Source organism: Panthera uncia, chromosome D2, assembly GCF_023721935.1.
Source record: "Panthera uncia isolate 11264 chromosome D2, Puncia_PCG_1.0, whole genome shotgun sequence".
Taxonomy (NCBI): domain Eukaryota; kingdom Metazoa; phylum Chordata; class Mammalia; order Carnivora; family Felidae; genus Panthera; species Panthera uncia.
Genome location: NC_064818.1, coordinates 49,570,048 through 49,590,854, shown reverse-complemented (window position 1 = coordinate 49,590,854; position 20,807 = coordinate 49,570,048). Strand labels below are relative to the sequence as shown.

Here is a 20,807-nt window from a genome sequence, read left to right as displayed (position 1 = left end):
CACAGATTATTTGTCATCGAAAGGAGGATTCAAGACATGCGGTTTGGCTAGAAGAGCATGTAGCAACCCTGCTAGGTGTCAGCTAAATATGGCGCTGCTCTGGGTCAGACGTTCTGTTATGGCCTTTGGAGACCTAGCCCCACCCATAGTGAGTACGAGGACTCTGTCAGATCGTGTATCGGGCCATACCTGAAACGTTCTGTCATCTGATTGCACCAGAAAATCAGCCAAAACGTGCTGCTAGGATGCGGTGTCATTTGCCTCAGCTGAACCTTGTATGCTGTTTGCTGTATGAGGGCCTAAGATGGGGCTGGCTTCACTGAGCGTGCAGAACAGTCCGTGTGGCTGTGTGAGCCTATTGGTTGACATGGATTCAAGTGTGTAGCAGAATTTGGGTTGTGACATGTAATTTACTAGAACAAAGCACCTGCTCTAAGGTGTGGCGGTGAGAACTACAGCCCTCACCTACCTCTCTCGCCAGGGGCCACCGATACCCACAAAAAGGAAGCTTGTGCCCTGTTGCTTACAGCAGGGTGCATGCACTTTGTATCCAGAGCCCTGGGTAGAAGAGGACTTTAGTCTTGACTTTGTCCTTTGAGAGGAGGTGAAGACAGATACCACAAGCCTGCTCAAAATGTCCCCAGGCTGTTCAGCTTTCCAAATACAGGTGACTGCATTTCCCGTTGGTGGTGGAAGGGAAACAACCTTGAACCTTGTTTGCTTCACTTTTATGACCTCCCTTTGGCATTTTCAAGTGTGTAACTGAGCCATGGCTTGGCTGTAAGGATACTTGGATTCCTAGTTAGGCAAAGTCAGCCACTTCTCTGAGCCAGGGGAGGTGAGTAGCAGCTGGCTCTGGGAAGGCTATTAAGAGGGATAGCAAAATGAGCAATTATAAGTGCGACAGTGGAACAAGGTGTCTTCTGAGCCAGAATCTGGCCACAGTCCTTGGAGTGCTTCCTTTTAGTATCGAAGTGGGGGTTCTAAGGACAAGGAGTGTTAATAACAATAAAATTTTATGTGCCATGAAATGCCTTTGATTGTAGCAAATAAAAGTGACTGTTTTGAAAAACAGCCTAAATATCCATAGATGGGAGAGTTGGCTAAATGAGCAACGGTCTGTCCACACAAGGAAATCCATGCGGTTGATTAAAATAATGAAATAGGTTTGTTTATGTTGGTAGAAGACAATCCCTAAGACATGTTATCGAGTGAAAAAAAATCAAGTATCAAATCAACACTCAGTGAGACTGCAATTAAGCAACACTCTGTGTCATTTTTAATTTTTAACAATAACATGCATATATTACTTACAGAGTGGAGAAAATATAATAAGAGAAAAATCTTAGTAGACGTATAATGAAGTACATAGAGGTACGGTGTCCAAAAATTTGGAGACATGAAATTGGCCTTGGAGCTGAGCTCTGGCACCACAGCCAGGGTGGTGTCTAGGCAAGTTTTTGGAACCCTGGGTGACAGTAAATGCTGTATATGCTCTGCTCCCCTGCCTCACTTTCTCCAGCTGTAAAGAGGGCTATAATTCTGGCCCCACTCAAAATGCATAAACTCTGCAGAAACTGGGGAAAAGGTTCATGGGGGTAATTCCGGCAAAGCTCAGGAACCATCCCCCTGTTCATTCTGTCCATAGATGGTTGACACTGGGTTGTTAAATAATTGTAGAACTAACTTGAAGGTTTTTTGTCTTAATTCATCTTGGATAGGAAAGGTTATGCCTAGTTTGAGAGTACGATCCAGCCAAATATACACTTTTCAGAACTTACCCCATTAGGTGAACTTTTACAGGAAGGAGGTTCTTTAAAAATTTGCCTCTAATTGAGAAGTTCTCAATTTTGATGAAAAGGAATGATTTGAAAATGCAATTTTGTCTTATGTGTTATTAGGGAGCTAAATGTATCTAGAATTTCTTCTTCTTTTTTTTTTTAATGTTTACTTATTTTGAGAGAAAGAGAATCATCTGATGCAGGGCTCAACCTATGAACTGTGAGATCATGACTTGAGCTGAAATCAAGAGTTGGGGGTTTAATTGACTGAGCCACCCACGCGCCCCTGGCATCACTTTTTGAAGAGACAATCTCATCTTGGTTTATAATGCTGACTGGATCAACATGGGGGAAAGGGGAGTGGAGAGGTCCGACAGGGATTTTGCTGACCTGACAATAAGGGAGGATCTTCCCAGCTCGCTCCTTTCTCTAGGTTCAGCCCGTTCGGTCAACCGTCCTCAACTGTCGGCCTCTGTGAAGTTCTTTTCAAGACTTCCTGGAGCTTCCCAGACAGAATCAGCCAGGCTTGAGGCGAAAACTCAGTGACTGGAGGAAGAGCAGAGCTTGATGAGCCATCCCCCCCACCACTGCTTGCATTTTTTTGAAGTGATCTGAACACTGAAGAGCCTATTACCTACCAGTTTTGGTTGGGCCCTGAGTGGGTCTAGGTATGAACTTTCCTTGAAAAGCTGCTCTGTGCTCAGTGATTCTCTGTTCCTATTGGATGCAATCGAAACTCTTCAACCCAGTATCCACCAACCAGCTGTGTATCTGCAGCAAGTTACTCAACATTTCTATGCCTCACCACCCTCTGTAAAATGAAAGCACTGGTCTTGCTCAAACTTTGAGGGCACAAATAGCTGTGAGATTCCATATTGTAGACCCTTAAACACCCCCTGGCCCTTCCCCAAAGATGTCTCCTAATACTGTCCTCAGTTTGGGTCAAGCCTGGAACAAAAAGCCATGAGAAATGGTAGGAAAAACTAAAATGGCCACTTCTCACTTAGATGAAGAAATCAATGAAGACAGGAATAGCTGTGTCCACCTCAAAGAAAACACCAGGAGATTTCCTTTAAGTAAAACCCCTTTTAGGAAAGAACATTAGGGGACCAGAACAGATACGGGAGTTATTAGGAGGGTTCTTTACCATTGCTTTCCCTTTGGGGGTCAATGTCTCATTCTGACAGTTCCAGAAAATGTCCATGGGCTGATCAAGGGGAGAAGAGACTGGCAGCCATGTTTTGTGGGGTGGGTAAGTCTGAGGGGTGACAGATCCAGAAAGGTCAACATAGATCCTAATACTCCCCTCCATTAATACTACTTTTTCTCTCATTCTTCCCCTTTTTTCTCTTACTGAAAACACTAAGGTTCTGAATGGCTTTGAAGGTACAATCCCAATCTCTTCTTGAACCGTAAAAGGACCTAAATATTTTTACATGATTTAACGCCTCAGATGAGAAACCAGAAACAGAGGTCCTCTTCATCCCTCCCTAGAGCAAAGCTCTCTGCCCCTCTAGCGATGTGTCTCAAAGCCTGATGCATCAGAGTTATATGGGTGCTTTGAAAAATGCAGGTTCCTAGGACCCATCATAAATCAATTCAGAATGCCTGGAGTGGGGCCAGGGGATCTGCATTTTTGACAAGCTCCCACAGGCGTGTGTTTTACCAATAGCATCTGAGAACTTCGGCTCTATGACCTAATCGACACCATGCCATTGCTAATACTGATCTCCTATAATCTTTCTTGGGACCATCTGAATCAAAAAGACTCCGGTAAGTATGCAGTTTTAGATGACAGCGAGCACGTAATGTGCTAATTATGGCCAGTGACACCATGAAATAAAAGTGCATCACTGAATGCTTTCAATTTCTTACAATGATGGTAAGATGGCATGTCATGGGGCCTTTTTAGCCCCAGACATCACTCCAGAGAATTCCAAACAGATATAGACAAGGGCCATTAGAACCCCGGATCCTTTCCTCTCAGACTGTTTACCCACGAATAGGATGTCCTGAAGCAACACTTCCCCCAAGTGAAGTGTTGATAAGTCTGGTTATCAGCAAGATATTATTGGCAGTGTGATATGCAGGGCATTTACATTTTCTTGATAGGGTTAGTCATATGAAAGCTGACAAAGAAGGAACAGGAGCAGTGCTGTGGTGCAATAGCAACAGACAGCTGTCCCCTGGCTTCTCGATAAATAGATGGCTCGCATTGCTGAGCGGTGTGGTCACCGCCAAAGGAATGGCCCTCTCACATTTCTTCCTGGTTCACATATTAAGTGGGGTTACTGGTCATCCCCTCCCTCTTCGGCTTCCCAGACACTGAGTCTGGAATGAAAATTCACCTGCCTCTGAGTTGGCCACGGGTGGGGGCCGGGCTGTTACTTGGGTTCCCAGGTTGGAAGATTATCTCACCCAGCCCTCGCTATATAAGCTGGCCGGGGTGGAGGGGCTCGGCAGGGCCGACTCAAGGGATTCATTCCACGGGGGAATAAACACACAGACAAACCGAACCTCAGGCAGACATGATGGTGATGAAGGTAGAAGAGCTGGTACGTAAGACACGTTATCATTTCGCAGTGAAAATCAGTTCGGTCTTGATTTGTATTTGAAAATAGAAATGTCCTTTTATTCAGGCATGATGCGCAGGGACTCTGATGTCATCTACGGAAAATGGTTGGCTTATGTGATGAAATAAGTGAAACTGGAAAAATGGAGCTGGTAGTAATGAGTTCTCTATTTCTGATTTATTATCTTCTCCTTTGGTTTTCTTACCAAAGCGCAGATTCACAGGCAGGTATGAGGATGCCTCAGGGAAGAAGTTTTATTGTGAGGATATGTCTGGAAACTTTACAACTCAAGGCCAAATGTCATGGAAGAATTGGAAGAATTTATGAATGGAGGAATTTTAAATAATCACGGAAGAATTTTAAATAATCATGGAGGGGTGGCAGTTTTCCTAGGAGAAATGGGATTGAGTGGGTTCAAAGTGGGTTTAAACATATCAACCTAATCTAAGCCTTGATTTAGCTAGAGAAGAGGACGATCACCTGAAGGTAATCCTAGAATCCTGCCGCAGTGTGTCCCAGCCCGGGATCTGAAAGCACATCTCACAGAGGAGGCTGTCACCAGCCAGGGAGGACCAGAGCCCTCCTGCAGCATCCTCTTCGAAGAATGACTCCAGGACAGGTCTTGCTCCTTTTGACACTACAGTTTTCTTCCCTCATAGGTTACGGGGAAGAAGAACAACAGCGGAGAGACTGGGGAGTTCCTTCCTGAGGATTTCAGAGATGGGGAGTATGAAGCTGCTGTTACTGTAGAGAAACAAGAGGACCTGAAAACACTTCCAGCCCACTCCCTGAGCCTGGGGGAACAGCAGTGGAAGATTGAGAAAGAGCGAGAGGCAGAGGTAAGGAGATTCCCTGGATTCCACTAATGGGAAGTTGGGGACGGGACAGAGGAAAGAGGTGCCAGGCAGGAAGGAGAAAAGAGAGAACCAAATAAAAGCAGCCGTTCCAAAGATGTTTCTCCGCCAAATTCAAATCCATAAAGAGGCAACTTTTATAGGACAGGTTATAGGAACTAATTCTTTAGCAAGACTATGACCTCTGGATTCCAAATCAATGACAGACTGTTCTATGATCATCTTCTGCTTGAAAGACTTGGAAAGAGAAACATGTCCAGTGACTTTCTGATGTCATACACGGTCTAGGTAGTCCAAAGCAAGAGAGACCTCTTTTTCTCAGTAATGTGGCTTGTGGTCCATGAATCATTGTTTGGCTGCGTTTACTATCTGTGTTGACAAATTCTGTGTTGCTGGGTGAATTTGCATCGCTTACTAATCACAGAAAAAGCATGCATTAGTTAGCAGTAGTCCCAGGACAGTCGGTTTCTTACTAAGCCACCTGAAAGAGATTGGCATTGATATTTCAGGGCTTAACGCTTACTGTTGGATTCTTTTGAGTTAAATAAAAAAGTCTACAGAAATCTGGGGTTTGTTTATGGAAAGGGTTACAAGATCGTCACTTATAGACTAGATCCTATCTCCAATTAGTCAAAAACTACAAACAAGAGATACGAAGGTGAAGGCAATTAGCTGAAAGATTAGACCCCAAATACTTGAGTAAGAAGTCACTAAGTCAAAATCAAAGATTAGTTTTAAAGTTGTTTTGTTTCTTCTCTTTTTTTGCTCAAACTGTTCACATACTTCTCTCAGACCTTGCACAATTTTGTTTAGACACAACCAGAATGCCTGTCAGTAGAACTCACCATATTTTGAAATATGGATTTCTTTTTTAGCTCAAGAAGAAAAAACTAGAACAAAGATCAAAGCTTGAAAATTTAGAAGACCTTGAAATAATCATTCAGCTGAAGAAAAGGAAAAAATACAGGAAGACTAAAGTTTCGGTCGTGAAGGAACCTGAACCTGAAATCATTGTAAGGACTGTCTGCTTTTTGTGGTACTACACGTCTGGCATTATGCTACAGGGGAAGAAATATCTGTGGAGGGTTTGGGCGAATGCTGGAAAGCTCGCGGTAACTCTCACGTTATTTTTTTGGCTTTAGACGGAACCTGTGGATGTACCTAGGTTCCTGAAGGCTGCCCTGGAGAATAAGCTGCCGGTAGTAGAAAAATTCTTGTCAGACAAGAACAATCCAGATGTCTGTGATGAGGTAAGGCTTACACAAAGCGCTGCAAAATCCAGCTCATTAATTTTGTGTTTCTTATGCTTAACTTCAGCCTTGCTAACATGATGCCAAAAACCAATCCACCTGAAACAGTTTCCCCAGCTGTTACCACATATGCGGGTAGCATATTAGGATAGCACGGCAATCCAGAAAAAAGAGGCTGGATTAGCGCTGTGGATTGCATCTTTTTTTTGGTACTTCTGACTGCTTTTTCAGTTTGTCTATAACTTTTTATATTCCTGGGATAGTCTTTTAATAAGGCAGGGCCAACGAATCCCTTTTGGAGAAATACATAACAGCATCATCTTTTTTTTTTTTAATAACTTTTTTGTTTATTTATTTATTTTGAGAGAGAGAGAGAGCATGTGTGCAAGTGGGGGAGGGGCAGAGAGAGATTCCCAAACAGGCTCTGCACTGTCAGCTCAGAGACTGATATGGGGCGCGAGCTCACAAACCATGAGATCATGCATGACCTGAGCTGAAACCGAGGGTTGGACACTTAACTGTCTGAGCCACCCAGGCACCTCAGCATCATCCTTGATTGGACCCAAACACATCAGCCTTACACAAGGAATCTGTGGACTGGAGTTCAAGTGGTGGCTCTTTCACTACTTGGCTATTTGATTTTTGGCAGCTAATTTGCTTTTTCTAGACCTCAGTTTTCTTATCTGTAAATAGAGCACACTGGAGTGAATAATGCCAACAATTGTTCTAGGCCAAATAGGCTATGAATCCATTCATACAAAGCCTTCTTCTACTCCTTTTTGCATCCTTTCCCGGCTGGAGAATCATTTCAGGAGGTGAACTAAAAATGACTCCTCCATTTTTTTTAAATTGTTTTTTAATGTTTATTTATTTTTGAGGGAGAGAGAGAGAGAGAGAGAGAGCGTGAGTAGGGGAGGAACAGAGAGAGAGGGAGACACAGAATCAGAAGCAGGCTCCAGGCTCTGAACTGTCAGCACAGAGCCTGACATGGGGCTTGAACCCACGAACCACAAGATCATGACCTGAGCCGAAGTCAGAGGCTTAACCCTCCCCCCAATCTCTTAAAAAAGAATTGAATGCTTTTTGATATTCAACCTAGCAACAGTCCCAGATGGAAGAAAGCCATCTGATCTGCATGGCAAATTCTACACAAACAATGAAGGCACAGAATTCAAGAAAGGGAAATGTCAGCATGTAGGTAGTTTTGAACTTTAAATTCATATCCCTCCACATAGACCTCTGAGGGCTTAGAAATGTACCTGTAGGAAACTCAAACCTCATTTGTAGGATAATTGTTCTAGTTCTGCAATTTTAGTAAATTTGACATTTCTAATTCCAAAAGAAGCACTCGAGTTTCTATTAATTAGGTCACTGGAGTCCCCAGCTCCACAGCCCTTAGAAGGATTTATGCTCATTTTTATATGCATCGCTGTCTCTCTTTTTAAATCTCTATTCTGACAGTATAAACGGACAGCCCTTCACAGAGCCTGCTTAGAAGGACACTTGGCAATTGTGGAGAAGTTAATGGAAGCTGGAGCCCAGATCGAATTCCGTGATATGGTAAATATATTTCTTTGTTTGGAAATGAGCCAAAATAAGTAGACTATACGCTCATGAAAACCTACAATGAAAAACGGGGTTGATTGGATTGAAAATTGATCTGAGAGAACAGGGCGAAAGCTCATTTCTCCATACAAAGGGAAGTTGGGAGATGGGACTAGGTCATGTGGAAAGTATTTTCCATACATACTGAAAAGCAGAGGAGTGTTCCAGGGAAAAGAAGGAAGTGAAAGCCTCTGCACGGAATTCAATATCCTCATCAGAGAGTTGGGTCAGTATCAAGTCAGTAGCATTACTGAGAAGTAATACAGTCAGCACTTGCCTCTCAGTGTCCCTGTCCTTCCATTATCCACGGCAGTCTGCTCATGGCCCCGTGGCTGCCAGCAATGTGTCAGAATTCTCTAGCTGTACACCTTATATGATAGATGCCATCAGTGAGGTTGGGGGCTAAACTGCCTACGGAATGAATTGCATCTATGGAAAGTAGCTGCTATTCAGACCTCAATAACTCAACCACTGTGATTTCTACAAAGACCAGCAGACAGCATATTTCATGAACTGCAGATTGAGCTGGGAATAGGCTTTATTTATTTAAATGCAACTCAATTTGACTTTATAGCAAAGTGGAAAAGGGATATTAAAAAAAAAGAAAAAGTCCAAAGAACTTGAACGAAATTGAACCCAAAAGACGAACACACAGAAAAACAATAAAAAATAAATAAAGTTTGCATGAAAAGACGCTCAAATTCTTGAGTGTGTGATTTGGAAGGCCAGGAATATACCAGAGTGGGGAAGAGGGCAGCTCTTAAGAGTAAGGGCAGTGTGCAGTGACCACCGGCGGTGGCAGCTGAGTTACAGAGGCTGTGCTGGTGCAGATGACAGCAGAGAACCAGCAAGAGATGAGACAAAACAACAGGGACACAGGAAGAGGTGACAGCTCCAGATTAAAATCTTGGAAGGGACTACTTGCATTCTGCCAGAATTTTAAAATGCGTTTGTCTAGAACTTCTGAGTCTATTTGGCAAAAGTGGCTGAAAGTTCCGGGCAGATGTGGGTTTGAATATCTATTCTGATACTTGCTAACTGCGCTTCCTCGGGCAAAAAACTTGACTATTTGGGAGACTTGGTTTGCTCACCTGCAACATGAGGGCAGTCACACCTGCTGGGAGGACCAACCCATTGAAAGTGTGTAGCACCTTTCTGGCAAGTGGAAATTCTCTACAAGTTGTAGTTTTTATGCTTTTACCAAAAAAAAAAAAAAAAAAAAAGAAAGAAAAAAGATTTGTTAGATTTGAGTTTTCTAACGATGCAAATACATGCACACAGATACACACATAGGACTGCATACACTCACGTCCACACACGTCCAGTTTAGCGAATGCATCTGGCCAGAGCCTTCTGCTACAATACTTAGAATTAGCAACCCAGAGGGGGACAATCCAGTGTCACCATGGATGCCTTAGCAAATCGGGTATTTCTGGCCCTCAGAACCAAGCACTAATTCCTCTGACCAGTTCTTCTTTACATTAAGTCGCACCCCTTTACCTTCTGCTATAGCTTGAATCCACAGCCATCCACTGGGCAAGCCGCGGAGGAAACCTGGATGTCTTAAAATTGCTGCTGAACAAAGGAGCAAAAATCAGTGCTCGGGATAAGGTATTTCTCCTCTTCTTGCTCCTCCCCTCCACCACCTTCCTCCCCTTCCCCTTTCTTTCCCAAAGCCACCTCACTGTTTGGGTCAGCTGGAAGCTCAGGCTGTGTGGGACACCAGAGTGGCCACTTGTCCCCCTCCCACATGCTTTGGGGTCTGGGATGGCCTCTGTCCCCGCACCCAGCGAATCGGTTGCATTCTTCAATTTCCCAGTTGCTCAGCACAGCACTGCACGTGGCGGTGAGGACCGGTCACTACGAGTGTGCAGAGCATCTCATCGCCTGTGAAGCAGACCTCAACGCCAAAGACCGAGTGAGTACCTGGGCCAAGCTCCGCCTCCTGCAACTTCGTCCCTCACTTATCTGGAATCCCTCCCCAAGCTAGGTGCCCTTGTGGGACTCACTTCCTGGCCTCAGGTCCACCTTTAGCCTGTTGACTCTGCTTCTCTAGGAAGGAGATACCCCTCTGCACGACGCCGTGAGGCTGAACCGTTACAAGATGATCAGACTCCTAATTATGTACGGGGCTGACCTCAACATCAAGAATTGTGTAAGTACCTGAACTAAGCCGTTCCTGCTTGGGGGCTTTCTTCTTAACAAAAACATATCTCATGTACTTGAAAATAGTCCCACAGCTGTAGGATTTCAGGGTTGGGGGCAGCCTTTTGATGTTTAAATGCCCTGTAACAACGTTGCTAACGTTGCCATGAAGACACTGCTAACCTTGGCAAGGTCACCTGGTCAGAGATGGGTGTTGCCCGCCATGACTGTTTTGGCGCTGGTATAGTGTCTGGTGATTCTTTTAAAATTTGGTCTTGAAAATACAGGTCAAATTGTTCCCTCTCCCAAGCCCAAGCCCAATCTGCCTTGGCCACCCCTGGCTGAGCCAGGCCTGGGGTAGTCAGGTATAAAGACAGACGCCATTCCTGAAGTGATAAAATTCCACATTGGTCAATGTGGCCAAGAGCCAATGAACTGAAATTAATCAAGATCTAATAGGAGTAATTCTGAGTAGTCTCCCCCACCCCCACCCCTTACAACAGCATGCCATGCTACCCCTTTCTTCCAAGGCTAGACATGCTGTTGCCTATATTTTTGAGATAATTTTTATCCATTCTCCACTTTGGCTTATCTGCATATCCCTCAAAATAATTTCCTATATTTAGGCCCTGAAAATGCTCGTATAAGTCCCTTCTACAAGTACGTGTTAATTTAGCTTCATCTGTAAGCCAGGGAATAGAACCAACTTTTTCTCATGGTCCCAATTTCCAGACAAACATCATCTAATATAAGCTTTAAAAATACCACTGAGAGGAATGGATATAAATTACTAAAGAAATAATTTGAAAGATTTGGTGGAGAATCACTTTACAAAGAAGGAAAAGAAAACCCCAGTCATCATATACTGTGAATAATTTCTTCCCCTTATTGTGTTACTATGAGACCGAGAGGAATATTTTATCATTAAAAAAAAAAAACCCACAAAACTGTCTCGGTGATAAGAACAAAAGATAAAAGCAGTAAATAGAGACTGCTTGGATGGGATTAATAGTAGGCTCCCTTGATAGTGAGATTGGTCTTATCTAATAATGTAAATAAATTACCAGAAAAAGAGATTTAATGAGATCTCTGAAACTGCAGAAAAAATGATTTCGTTTAGGCAGTGAGACACTACCAGCAGAAAGAAATAGCGTACATATTTGGGGAGACTGTGTAAGTAGCTAGAAAATTAGAAGATAAATTCTAACAGAGAAGAGTTGAAGGAACTCATGGAAGAATAGCCCAAAATATACCAACGGTTCTGAATTATCAGACCACAGCATAAGCGCCCAGAAACGATTAATGTCATTGGCCCAATGGCTGGATGTTGCCCAATGGACCTGTGAGCCATTGGACACCATCTTGAAGGGAACTGGAAATGACACACAATACATTATTCTATTGTTGTCCAAAACTCCGCCATCACGTGTCCGTGAGAGTGTTTCTCAAGGAAGATGCTACAGAGGTGGGAAGTTCCAAAATCAAGGTTACAGGGCCACTAGTTCAAATAAGTACATGGCAGCAGAGCACCTAAATTACTTAAATGGTGGCTGCAGGAGTCTGTGCACAAAACTTTAAAGGGCTTGTCCCTAGCCCAGTCCATTGCTGTTCTGTGGATCCACAGGGATCATGCTACCAATTCTTCTGATTTCTTCAGAGAGCTCACAAAGTCAGTTGGGAAATCTAATTTCCAACTGTTGCCAATTATGTCCAGCTTTTAAAAAAAAATCTAAACTCTGGTTGGGCCCAAACAAAACAGGTCTCTAGACTGATTTGCATCTCAAAGCTGCCAGTGTCTGAGTTACCGTCTCTGAGTTAGAGAGACTTCCAAATGAATAGAGGTGGAAAAATTTGAGACTTCTCATATTTAAAGGCAAGAATTGAGAAGTGACATGGTTTTCCTTTTTATAAATGTCTTGAGACACATGCATAAGGGACAAGGAATTTTGGTCTCAAAAGTTACTTCCACACTGTTGATGTCACCTCCAAGAAAAAATGAAATTTCCTGGGAGATCCCAATGTAACTTCTGAGCAGTTGTGAAAACTCTACCCCTCTGAGCAGTAATCGTTCTGAAGGGTACCTGAGGACACCAGCCAGGGTGTCAAAGCAGCTCACTTACCACCAGTTTTTATCAATTGGGAATCATTTTCCAAATTGATCGGAACTGGTTGTTGACCACCACTTCCCCGTGCCCATTCTGCAGGATCCTGAAGATGCATAGAGCCATTTTGTGAATTTCAAAATGACTTTGCATGCTCTTGCCATTTACTACCTAGGGACCAGGGATTTTTACCCAAACCTGGGATAGTCCCACAGGGAAAAACAACAACAACAACAACAACAAACATTACTAATCTGAAATGCCAAAAGCATTACTGTGAGAAACAGTGAAGGGCTGATTTGAATATAAACCGCAAATCACTCATAGTGGAAAGCATAAAACAGTTCAATAAAGCATACACCTATCCATTACCTCATTAAACACACAGAGGATGCGAATTTATAAATGCCTCCCATCTGGAAGTCAAATTTCCTCATGTATTTTGATTAGGCTGGGAAGACCCCGATGGATCTGGTGCTACACTGGCAGAATGGAACCAAAGCAATATTTGACAGCCTCAAGGAGAACTCCTACAAAACCTGTCGCCTGGCCTCCTTCTGAAGGAAACCACGCCTCTTTCATCGTTGTTCACTGGCATTTTGAGGGCACGGCCCCAAAGAAGAGCAACTAGTCATAAAACCCAGCTTCTATCCACCTGTTGTAAAGCTGCACCTAATGAGGTTTTGAGAAAGCACGGGGCTAGAGGTATAGACATGTCCTTTAGTGAAGCACACTCTATTTTTATTTGTTCCTGGTTATTTATTTATTTACTTCGACACCGCTGATACTCAGATCCTTCACAATCATCCATTTGGTGAGCAAAGCTTCATTTGTATAGAACACTTCAGATCCTTCCGGCAGATCTTGAACCATGTTAACGAGCAATGTGGTCAGTGTCTACTTATGTGCGCCTCGCTCGTGGAAGCTATTTCAAGGTGTTTTTAAAAGACAAGGGTGATTATTACAGCCCTCTTTTCTCCTGAATTTTCAATGCTGAAGTTCGAGGCAACGGAAGGCATGACGTGACAGGAAAGGAAACCGTAGAATGAAAGGGATTCTGTGAGAAGGACAGTAAAGCCAATTGTTTTATGCCTGGGTCTGGTATTTCTTACCAAGTCACATGTGGTACCAAGGTGAAGAGAATGTTGTGAGTGTAAGGGGTGGGGCGTAGTGGCGGGAGTGGACCGCTGGGCCGTGCAGAGTTGAATCTGCTCGAAAAAGATGAAAGGGACTGCGAAGTGTAAATGTGTAAATGTATATTATGTTGTATGTCTATTTTATATTCATAATAAAAGCAAATTCTGAACCTCGAAGTACTTCTATGAGTGTGGTGGGAAAGAACCAGATGAAAAAGGCCATTTCGATGAAGTGTTTTTTTTCTCTTCCGAGTTTTTCAGATTAGAAATGTCCTGTGAAATAGGACCTCTCAGTATTTAATGTGTACACAGACCGCCAGTGGTCTAAGCAAGACCACCTTGCTAGAATGCAGATTCTGATCCATCCCGTTGCGGGCAGGGCCTGGGACTCTGCATTTCTGATGAGCTCCCAGGTGATGCAGAGGTGGGGGTACACCACAACAGCACGTAGAGCAACAAGGCTGTGAAAACCATCGTCAAGATACAGGGGTGTTCCAGAGTTCTTTTGGCCCCAGTGATGGGGAGAAAGAGACCCCTGGTGGGCAGAGTGATTACTGCAAGCTAAACAAGGGCTCTTTAGGAAGTTCCCATCAGGGCTAATCTGGGGTTTAGTGATTATTGTGGACACCGACTGTTGGTGTCAGAGGCTGCCCACGGGGAAACACACCTGGTCAATGCTATTTGACCTTCAAGGGGAGCCATTTTGTTGCCAGATGCTGGACCAGGTGCTAAGACCTGTGATGAGAAAACCGGATGGTCCTTGCCCTGCCTTCCTGGAACAGATAAATATTAAAGAAATAATCCCAGAAATATATAGGAATGGTCTGAGGTAAGTACAGCGAAGTAAAAAAACAGAGTCCTGTGAGAGTCTCAGCTGCAAAGGGCAGGGATGTCTACAGACTTTTCAGGGGAGTCTGAAGGATAAACTAAACCATTCAAGCCCAGTGTTCCAGACAGCAGAGAGACACAGGCAAGGGCAAGGTCATGGGAAAAGTCTGGCCCTTTAGGAAATGTATGAAGGCCAACGTGAAATGCTGGTACTGGTACCCCTCCCCTCAAAACTCATCCCAGATGGCATAACTAACACACGGCCTCAGCTTTGCCTCTAACACTGAGAGTGTGTACTTGCACCGTCCACAACCAGAAGGTGTCCCAGTTAGCTGGTCATGGGCACCTAAGTTGTGAGGACAGTCTGAAATATTTTTGGGTCTTTTGTATCTAGTGTCCTAACCTCCAAGGGCATCAGGAGCTTCAGTCCCTCCGTTGTCTCCCTCCCTCTCAATCAATCCCCTTTTGCCATCCCTCTGCCCTCCTGCTAGGGTCCTGGCTCTAACTAGTCTTGCCTTAAGGCTCAGCATCCTCCCATTTCTTCCTAGTAAAGCACCTACGAGAGTCACAGTTCTCTTGCTGGTACTGGTGTCTCCCACAGCATAACTTAGTGAGTTATCATGTGACCAAGTTCTCTATGATGCCTTCAAGTCCCCCTCCTCGCCAGAGCTGGGAGGGGAGAAGAGGGTAAGGGTTGAAACACTTCCGTGTCACCACAGAGAGATTTCCAGTAGCACAGAGGCAGAGAGCATGAGAAACAGCATGGGTAAGTCCCACTGGAACAAGGCCAGCTCAGTCACCTTCTGTTAATGGAAAAGATAAACGCTTTAGGCAAAACTTTCAAGTTTCTGTCACACAGGTGGTCAACTTGTAAGCTCCTCCTCTTCCCACCTGACCCAGCTCCTTGCCCACAATCTGTCTCTCGTCTTGTGTTTTCCTCAGTGAAGGGAATGTCCCGTTGACCGACAGACTCCCGCTAGTTCTTGATTCTCTTTTCTTCACCCCTCTCTTCCAACCCACCTCCAAGTCTTCTTACCAAGAATCCTAAGCAGCTCTGTAGTCTGCCCACTTCCCCCATCCCAGGAGCCACACGTTCAGACGGCCACAGTGTCCCCCGGATTACTCAAATGGCCCCTTGCCCAGCTCCTGGCTTCTGGTTCTCTTCCCTCCAGTCTGTTCTTGAAGTTTCGGCCAGAGTGACTTTGCTAAAATGCAAATCTGGTCAAGTCATCCTCTTTAAAATTCTTCAGTGGCTTCCCGTTTCCCTTAGGATGAAATGAAAACTCCTTAATGTTTTCAAAAATCCTTGAAATCTGACTGCTGTTAACTCCCTATTCTCATCTATTTCTCATCACTTTCTTAGCTAAACTCTGAATTTCAGCTCTGGAATTTTCAGTTCTTACAAAACCCAGGCACTTGGTTTTCTGTTTTCATATACTGTGCCAGCTCCCTGGGAGGCTCTCCTTCCCACCCCACCCTACCCCACCATTTTTCCTCATTCCTCCCCTTCGGGTTAGCTGTCTTCTTTCCACAAAGCCATCCTTGACCCTTACGTACACTGAGTCCCCCACCCCCACCTGGGTTCCTGTTGAACTTTGTTTTTAGTCCAGTGGTGTCTAACATCTATGGGATTGCCTTTACCCGTCAAGGGGAAAAAAATCTCTCTCCCCTTGAGGAAGTAATACCTACTCACCATGTATTAAGCCAATTAGAGAAATGAATAATGAAGAAAGCAAACACCCCCAATAATCCTTATTTCATGCTATTTCTGTGCACATTACACATAGGCACTGTACATTTAGTTTTGTAACTTTGGTTTCAATTGAACAATTTAGTCTACACATCTATATAGATAGTATCCTTATGTTTCAATTTACAATGGATCACTTAACTAGGCCTATATTGGGCATTTAGGTTGTTTCCATTTTCCCATTATTTTATTTTAATGTTTATTTATTTGAGAGAGAGAGAGAGAGAGAGAGAGTGGGGGGGGGGGCAGAGAGGGCATTTCCCATTATTTTAGACATTGTCCAATGAATGTCCTGATGCAGGCACCCTTTACACCTAAGCAGCTATTTCTGAAGAAATACATTTGTAGAAGAAATTTCCCCCAAATCATGAAGTTTCATTTTATACATTTTTATCTTTCTTTTTTTCCATTTTTTTTAATGTTTATTTATTTTTGAGAGAGAGAGAGACAGAGTGTGAGCAGGGGTAGGACAGAGGGGAGACACAGAATCTGAAGCAGGCTCCAGGCTCCGAGCTGTCAGCACAGAGCCAGATGCGGGGCTCAAACTCACAAGCTGTGAGATCATGACCTGAGCCGAAGTCGGATGCTCAACTGACTAACCCACCCAGGCGCCCCTAAATTTTTTAGTTCTCAACCTGATCAGCAAAAGATCTATTTTTGGTGGATTTTCCTTGATTACTTAGAAAGTTCAGCAGCTTCATGTTTATTGAGCGTTTTTCTGGTTCAATCTTTGTTGCATTTTCTATTAAGTCAGGTTCCCTGGAAGCAGCACTTGGAATGAGGATTCTTGCGTAAGTGATTTATTGAGCGTGCTCTAGGAAGGCAACAAGGGAAACAGGACAGGGCAGAAGAAGAAACAGGCAGAGATGTGCTTTCAGGAGAAGTCTCTCCTCAGCCTTATCCCAGCTCAGGAGCATAAATCATGCCACAGAGGCCAGAAAGCCGGCTGGGAATGCCCTGCATCAGGCATTGGCCTCGGGCCAACTGCAAGGGGTGGGGGGTGTAAAACCTCCCAGGCATCCCTGGGTAAGGTAACTTCCATCAGCCCAAGGGCAATGCTCTGGGGAAGAGTGAAGATCAACCATTAGTGCCCAAATCTGAAGCAGCCGGAGGAGGGGTACATCAGCCTGGTCAAAGGGACCTGTCGGACACTAATAGCATTTATCATGTTGCATATGTTTTTTAAAAACATTTTTAAGCTTTTACTAAGGATGCTAGACCTCTCTGCTCTGTAAGATGCATTATAAATGCACTTTCCTAGTTGTTTGCATGTTTCTAACAGAACATTATATTCATATGTAAATTAATCAAGCTTCGCATTTCTGGCTTTGATGACCTCATTTAGGTTTCTTCCAACCCAAGGTTGTTTTAGACAAAAAATGTACTTACCTTTTCTCTAGTATTTTACAAGTTTTTTTTTTTTTTTTTTTTTTAATTTCTTTAATCCGCTTGAATTTAGTGTGGTGTATATTGGGGAGAAGATAGGGATTAGGCTTTTTCTTTCCTAAATGATAGAACAATAGCTGATACTTAAAGAGTAGGTAATTCTGTCGACCGATCCTCCTTGGAGCCTTCTACAAATATAAATCTACTTACCCCTTGCAGTAGCACCACAGGTATGAAAATAGATGAAGAAAGTGAGGCACAGAGTGGTTATGTGATTTATGCAAGGTCCCAGGCACTAAGTACCAGCAAGTTCAGATTTTAACACAGGTAACGTCTCGTCTTTGCACTTACTTGGTATGCCGCACTGCCATTCCCACATAGGGAACCAGTTGTGCCAATGCCACTGAATTGAAAAGTCCCTCATTTCTTCTTACATTTGGAGTCATTCTGAACTCCCGACTCTTTCATTGATCTACATGCGTTTTTGCACCAGTCATGCAGTTTTAATCACTAGGGTCCTGCTGTACGCTTTAGTGTCAGGGCATACAAGTCCCTCCCAGTGTTTTCCTAAGAAACTTCCTAGCTGTTCTCATATTTATTCTTTCAAAATGTAGTTTAAAATCCAAACGTATACAGAAGCAAATATATGCAGACACTGTTTTGGATTTTATTAAATTCATACTCTGGGGGAGACTTTGGTGAACAATGCCTCCTCATGCAAAAAAAGAGTGCCTCCCTCCGTCAGTTAAGCATCCGACTCTTGATTTCAGCTCAAGTCACGATCTCAAAAGTTCGTGAGTTCGAGCCCTGTGTTGCACTCTGTGCTGACCACGCAGAGCCTGCTTGGGATTCTCTCTCTCAAAATAAGTAAGCTTTTAAAAACATTGCATGTAAAGAGTTTTCTTCACAGAGGTCCTATATATATTTTTACGTAGGCATGATCTGTGTCTTTGTGAAGAGAGTCATCTTAAAATGACATTTTATAGTAACTTATTAACTAAAACTATTACCTTTTGGTGCACTTAGTTCCTAACTGACCACTGCGCTGAACATTTATTTATGGTATTGTCATTTTGTTGCAATAAATCAGTAGTGCGTCATGTTCTGACAAGAATAAACCTCAAGAGGAAACCCGCCTGCTGTTCTCGCAGGACCGGCCAGCACGCCCTCCGATTTTGCAACAGGACGAGCACCTACGCGTAAGTAGAAAGTGGGCACAACTGCAAATACATAACAAACGTGCAGAAACAAAGAAGTACCTGCATTTCTAATCTTTTCCCAGTCGCTTCTTTTATGAAGAGGACAGTCACATCTGCAGTAACTTCCCTCAGTTATGATATCTGGTACAACTGGGGCAAATAGACACACGTAACTAGTTGGCTGAAAAAGTAGACTAAGGTGGGGCATCAAAAGAGGTTGAACATACGACCCCTTAAATATTTTGAGTTTAAAATACATAAGTGCACACTCACATGCTGGTCTGTAAAGATGAGCGCCTGTTCTTGGGAGTATGGACCCTCCGACAGGAAATCTACAGCTGTCTTCTTGAGTCCCTGTCTCTTTAAAGAAGAAACAGAACTTAAGACTTGAGCGAAGCAATCCAAGTGTGGAATTTTTACTGGATCCCCCCAAATCCTAGTTGTCCTGTTCACACCTACTTTGACAGCAGGTATGGTTTTTTTTTTTTTTTTTATGTTTATTTTTGAGAGAGAGAGCAAGCACGAGCAGGGGGAAGGCGCAGAGAGAGGAAGGCACAGAATCCAAAGTTGTCTCCAGGATCTCAGCTGTCGGCACAGAGCCTGACGTGGGGCTCAAACTGAGGAACCGTGAGATCATGACCTGAGCCGAGGTCAGATGCTTAACTGACTGAGCCACCCAGGCGCCCTACAGGGTTTTTCAGTGGCTCACCTTTTGTTATGTATTTTATATATATATATATATATATATATATATATATATATATGTTAACTAAAAATTGTGATAACTGTTGTGCTAGGAGAGACAAAAAAAGAATTCCTGGGAAAGCATCACCTTGGATTTCCTGGGAATTCTTTTTTTTGTTCCTCATAGTGCAATAGTTTTCATAATGTTTAGTTAGCATATATTATTTTACAACGCTAGTCACAGTGGCATAAACAGACTTGTGAAGAAACACACACCTAACTTTCGGAGAATCCAAGTGGGGTGGAGGGAGGCGCAAACTGGCACTCAAGGAAGTGGCCGACTGTGGCATACAGGCTCAGCGGCGGCGGCCATCAGTTTTACGGAGGGGAATGGAGGTGACTAATCCATCAAATTGCTCAAGAGGAAGTCAGACAAAAATGCTTTGTCTTTAGAGACTTCATGCTTAATATAAACAATATATAAATATATATGGACACACATACATATGTGTGTGTGTGAAATATTCTTTTACTTGTGTTCTGCCCTGGTTATGATTACAACCAGGAGTGGGTTTTAAGTTTTATCAAATGTCTTTCTGGCACCCGTTAAGACAACTCTGATTTTCCTTATTTGACTAATAAATATGAAAAAGTACATTAAGAAGAACTGAAATATCCTCACATTCCTAGAATAAATCTCACCTGCCATGGTATACTGTTTTAATAGTTTCTCTTTACCAATATTTTACTTTAGCAACTATATTCATAAGTGAGACTGACAGAATGTTTTTTTTTTAATTTTTTTTTTTTTTTTAACATCTATTCATTTTTGAGAGACAGAGACAGAGCATGAGTAGGGGAGGGGCAGAGAGAGAGGGAGACACAGAATCCGAAGCAGGATCCAGGCTCTGAGCTGTCAGCACAGCCCGACAAGGGGCTCGAACTCACGAACCACGAGATCATGACCTAAGCCAAACTCGGACGCTTAACCGCCTGGGCCGCCCAGGCACCCCAAAAGCTTTCTTTTTTTAAATTTATTTATTTTGAGAGAGAGAGAGAGAGAGAGAGAGAGAGAGAGAGAATGAGAATAAACGTGAGTGGGGGAGAAGCAGAGAGGGAGACAGAGTCCCAAGCACGCTCCCTACTGTCAGTGCAGAGTCTGACACGGGGTTCAAACTCATGAACAAGAGATCATGCATGACCTGAGTCAAAATCAAGAGTCAGATACTTAACTGACTGAGCCACCCAAGCACCCCGAAAGCTTTCTTTTTTTTAAATTATCTTTCCTCTTTCACAATAGTGTTCTTTTTCTCACTTATTTTCTTCATATCAATATAACATAAATGCACATTATTTGTAAAAAAAGGCAACTTCTTCTTAATATACTGATTCTACTACTTAAAAAAAAATTATTTCCAAAGTTGGTTGAGTACAATGGTTAGATATTTTTAATACTGCTATTAGGAAAATCAGTATTAGGTTTTTAGGGACTTTCAACTTAAAGGAGGGAATTC

General features: G+C 43.3%; 1 protein-coding gene across 1 annotated transcript; it reads left to right on the top strand.

Annotated features, from left to right (window-relative positions):
* The first annotated feature begins 4,066 nt into the window (after positions 1 to 4,066).
* ANKRD1 (ankyrin repeat domain 1) lies at positions 4,067 to 13,326 on the top strand. The gene is made up of 9 exons (XM_049645403.1): positions 4,067 to 4,336; positions 5,014 to 5,193; positions 6,084 to 6,221; positions 6,351 to 6,458; positions 7,920 to 8,018; positions 9,576 to 9,674; positions 9,883 to 9,981; positions 10,120 to 10,218; positions 12,761 to 13,326. The coding sequence occupies exons 1-9, from the start codon at positions 4,310 to 4,312 to the stop codon at positions 12,869 to 12,871; spliced, it is 960 nt and encodes a 319-aa protein (XP_049501360.1). The 5' UTR covers positions 4,067 to 4,309; the 3' UTR covers positions 12,872 to 13,326.
* Positions 13,327 to 20,807: the final 7,481 nt, after the last annotated feature.

Coding starts and splice junctions, on each gene's coding strand:
- ANKRD1 (XM_049645403.1), top strand. CDS start 4,310: ATGATGGTGATGAAGGTAGAAGAGCTG. Junction 4,337..5,013: donor TGATGAAGGTAGAAGAGCTG/GTACGTAAGACA, acceptor CTTCCCTCATAG/GTTACGGGGAAGAAGAACAA. Junction 8,019..9,575: donor AGATCGAATTCCGTGATATG/GTAAATATATTT, acceptor CTTCTGCTATAG/CTTGAATCCACAGCCATCCA.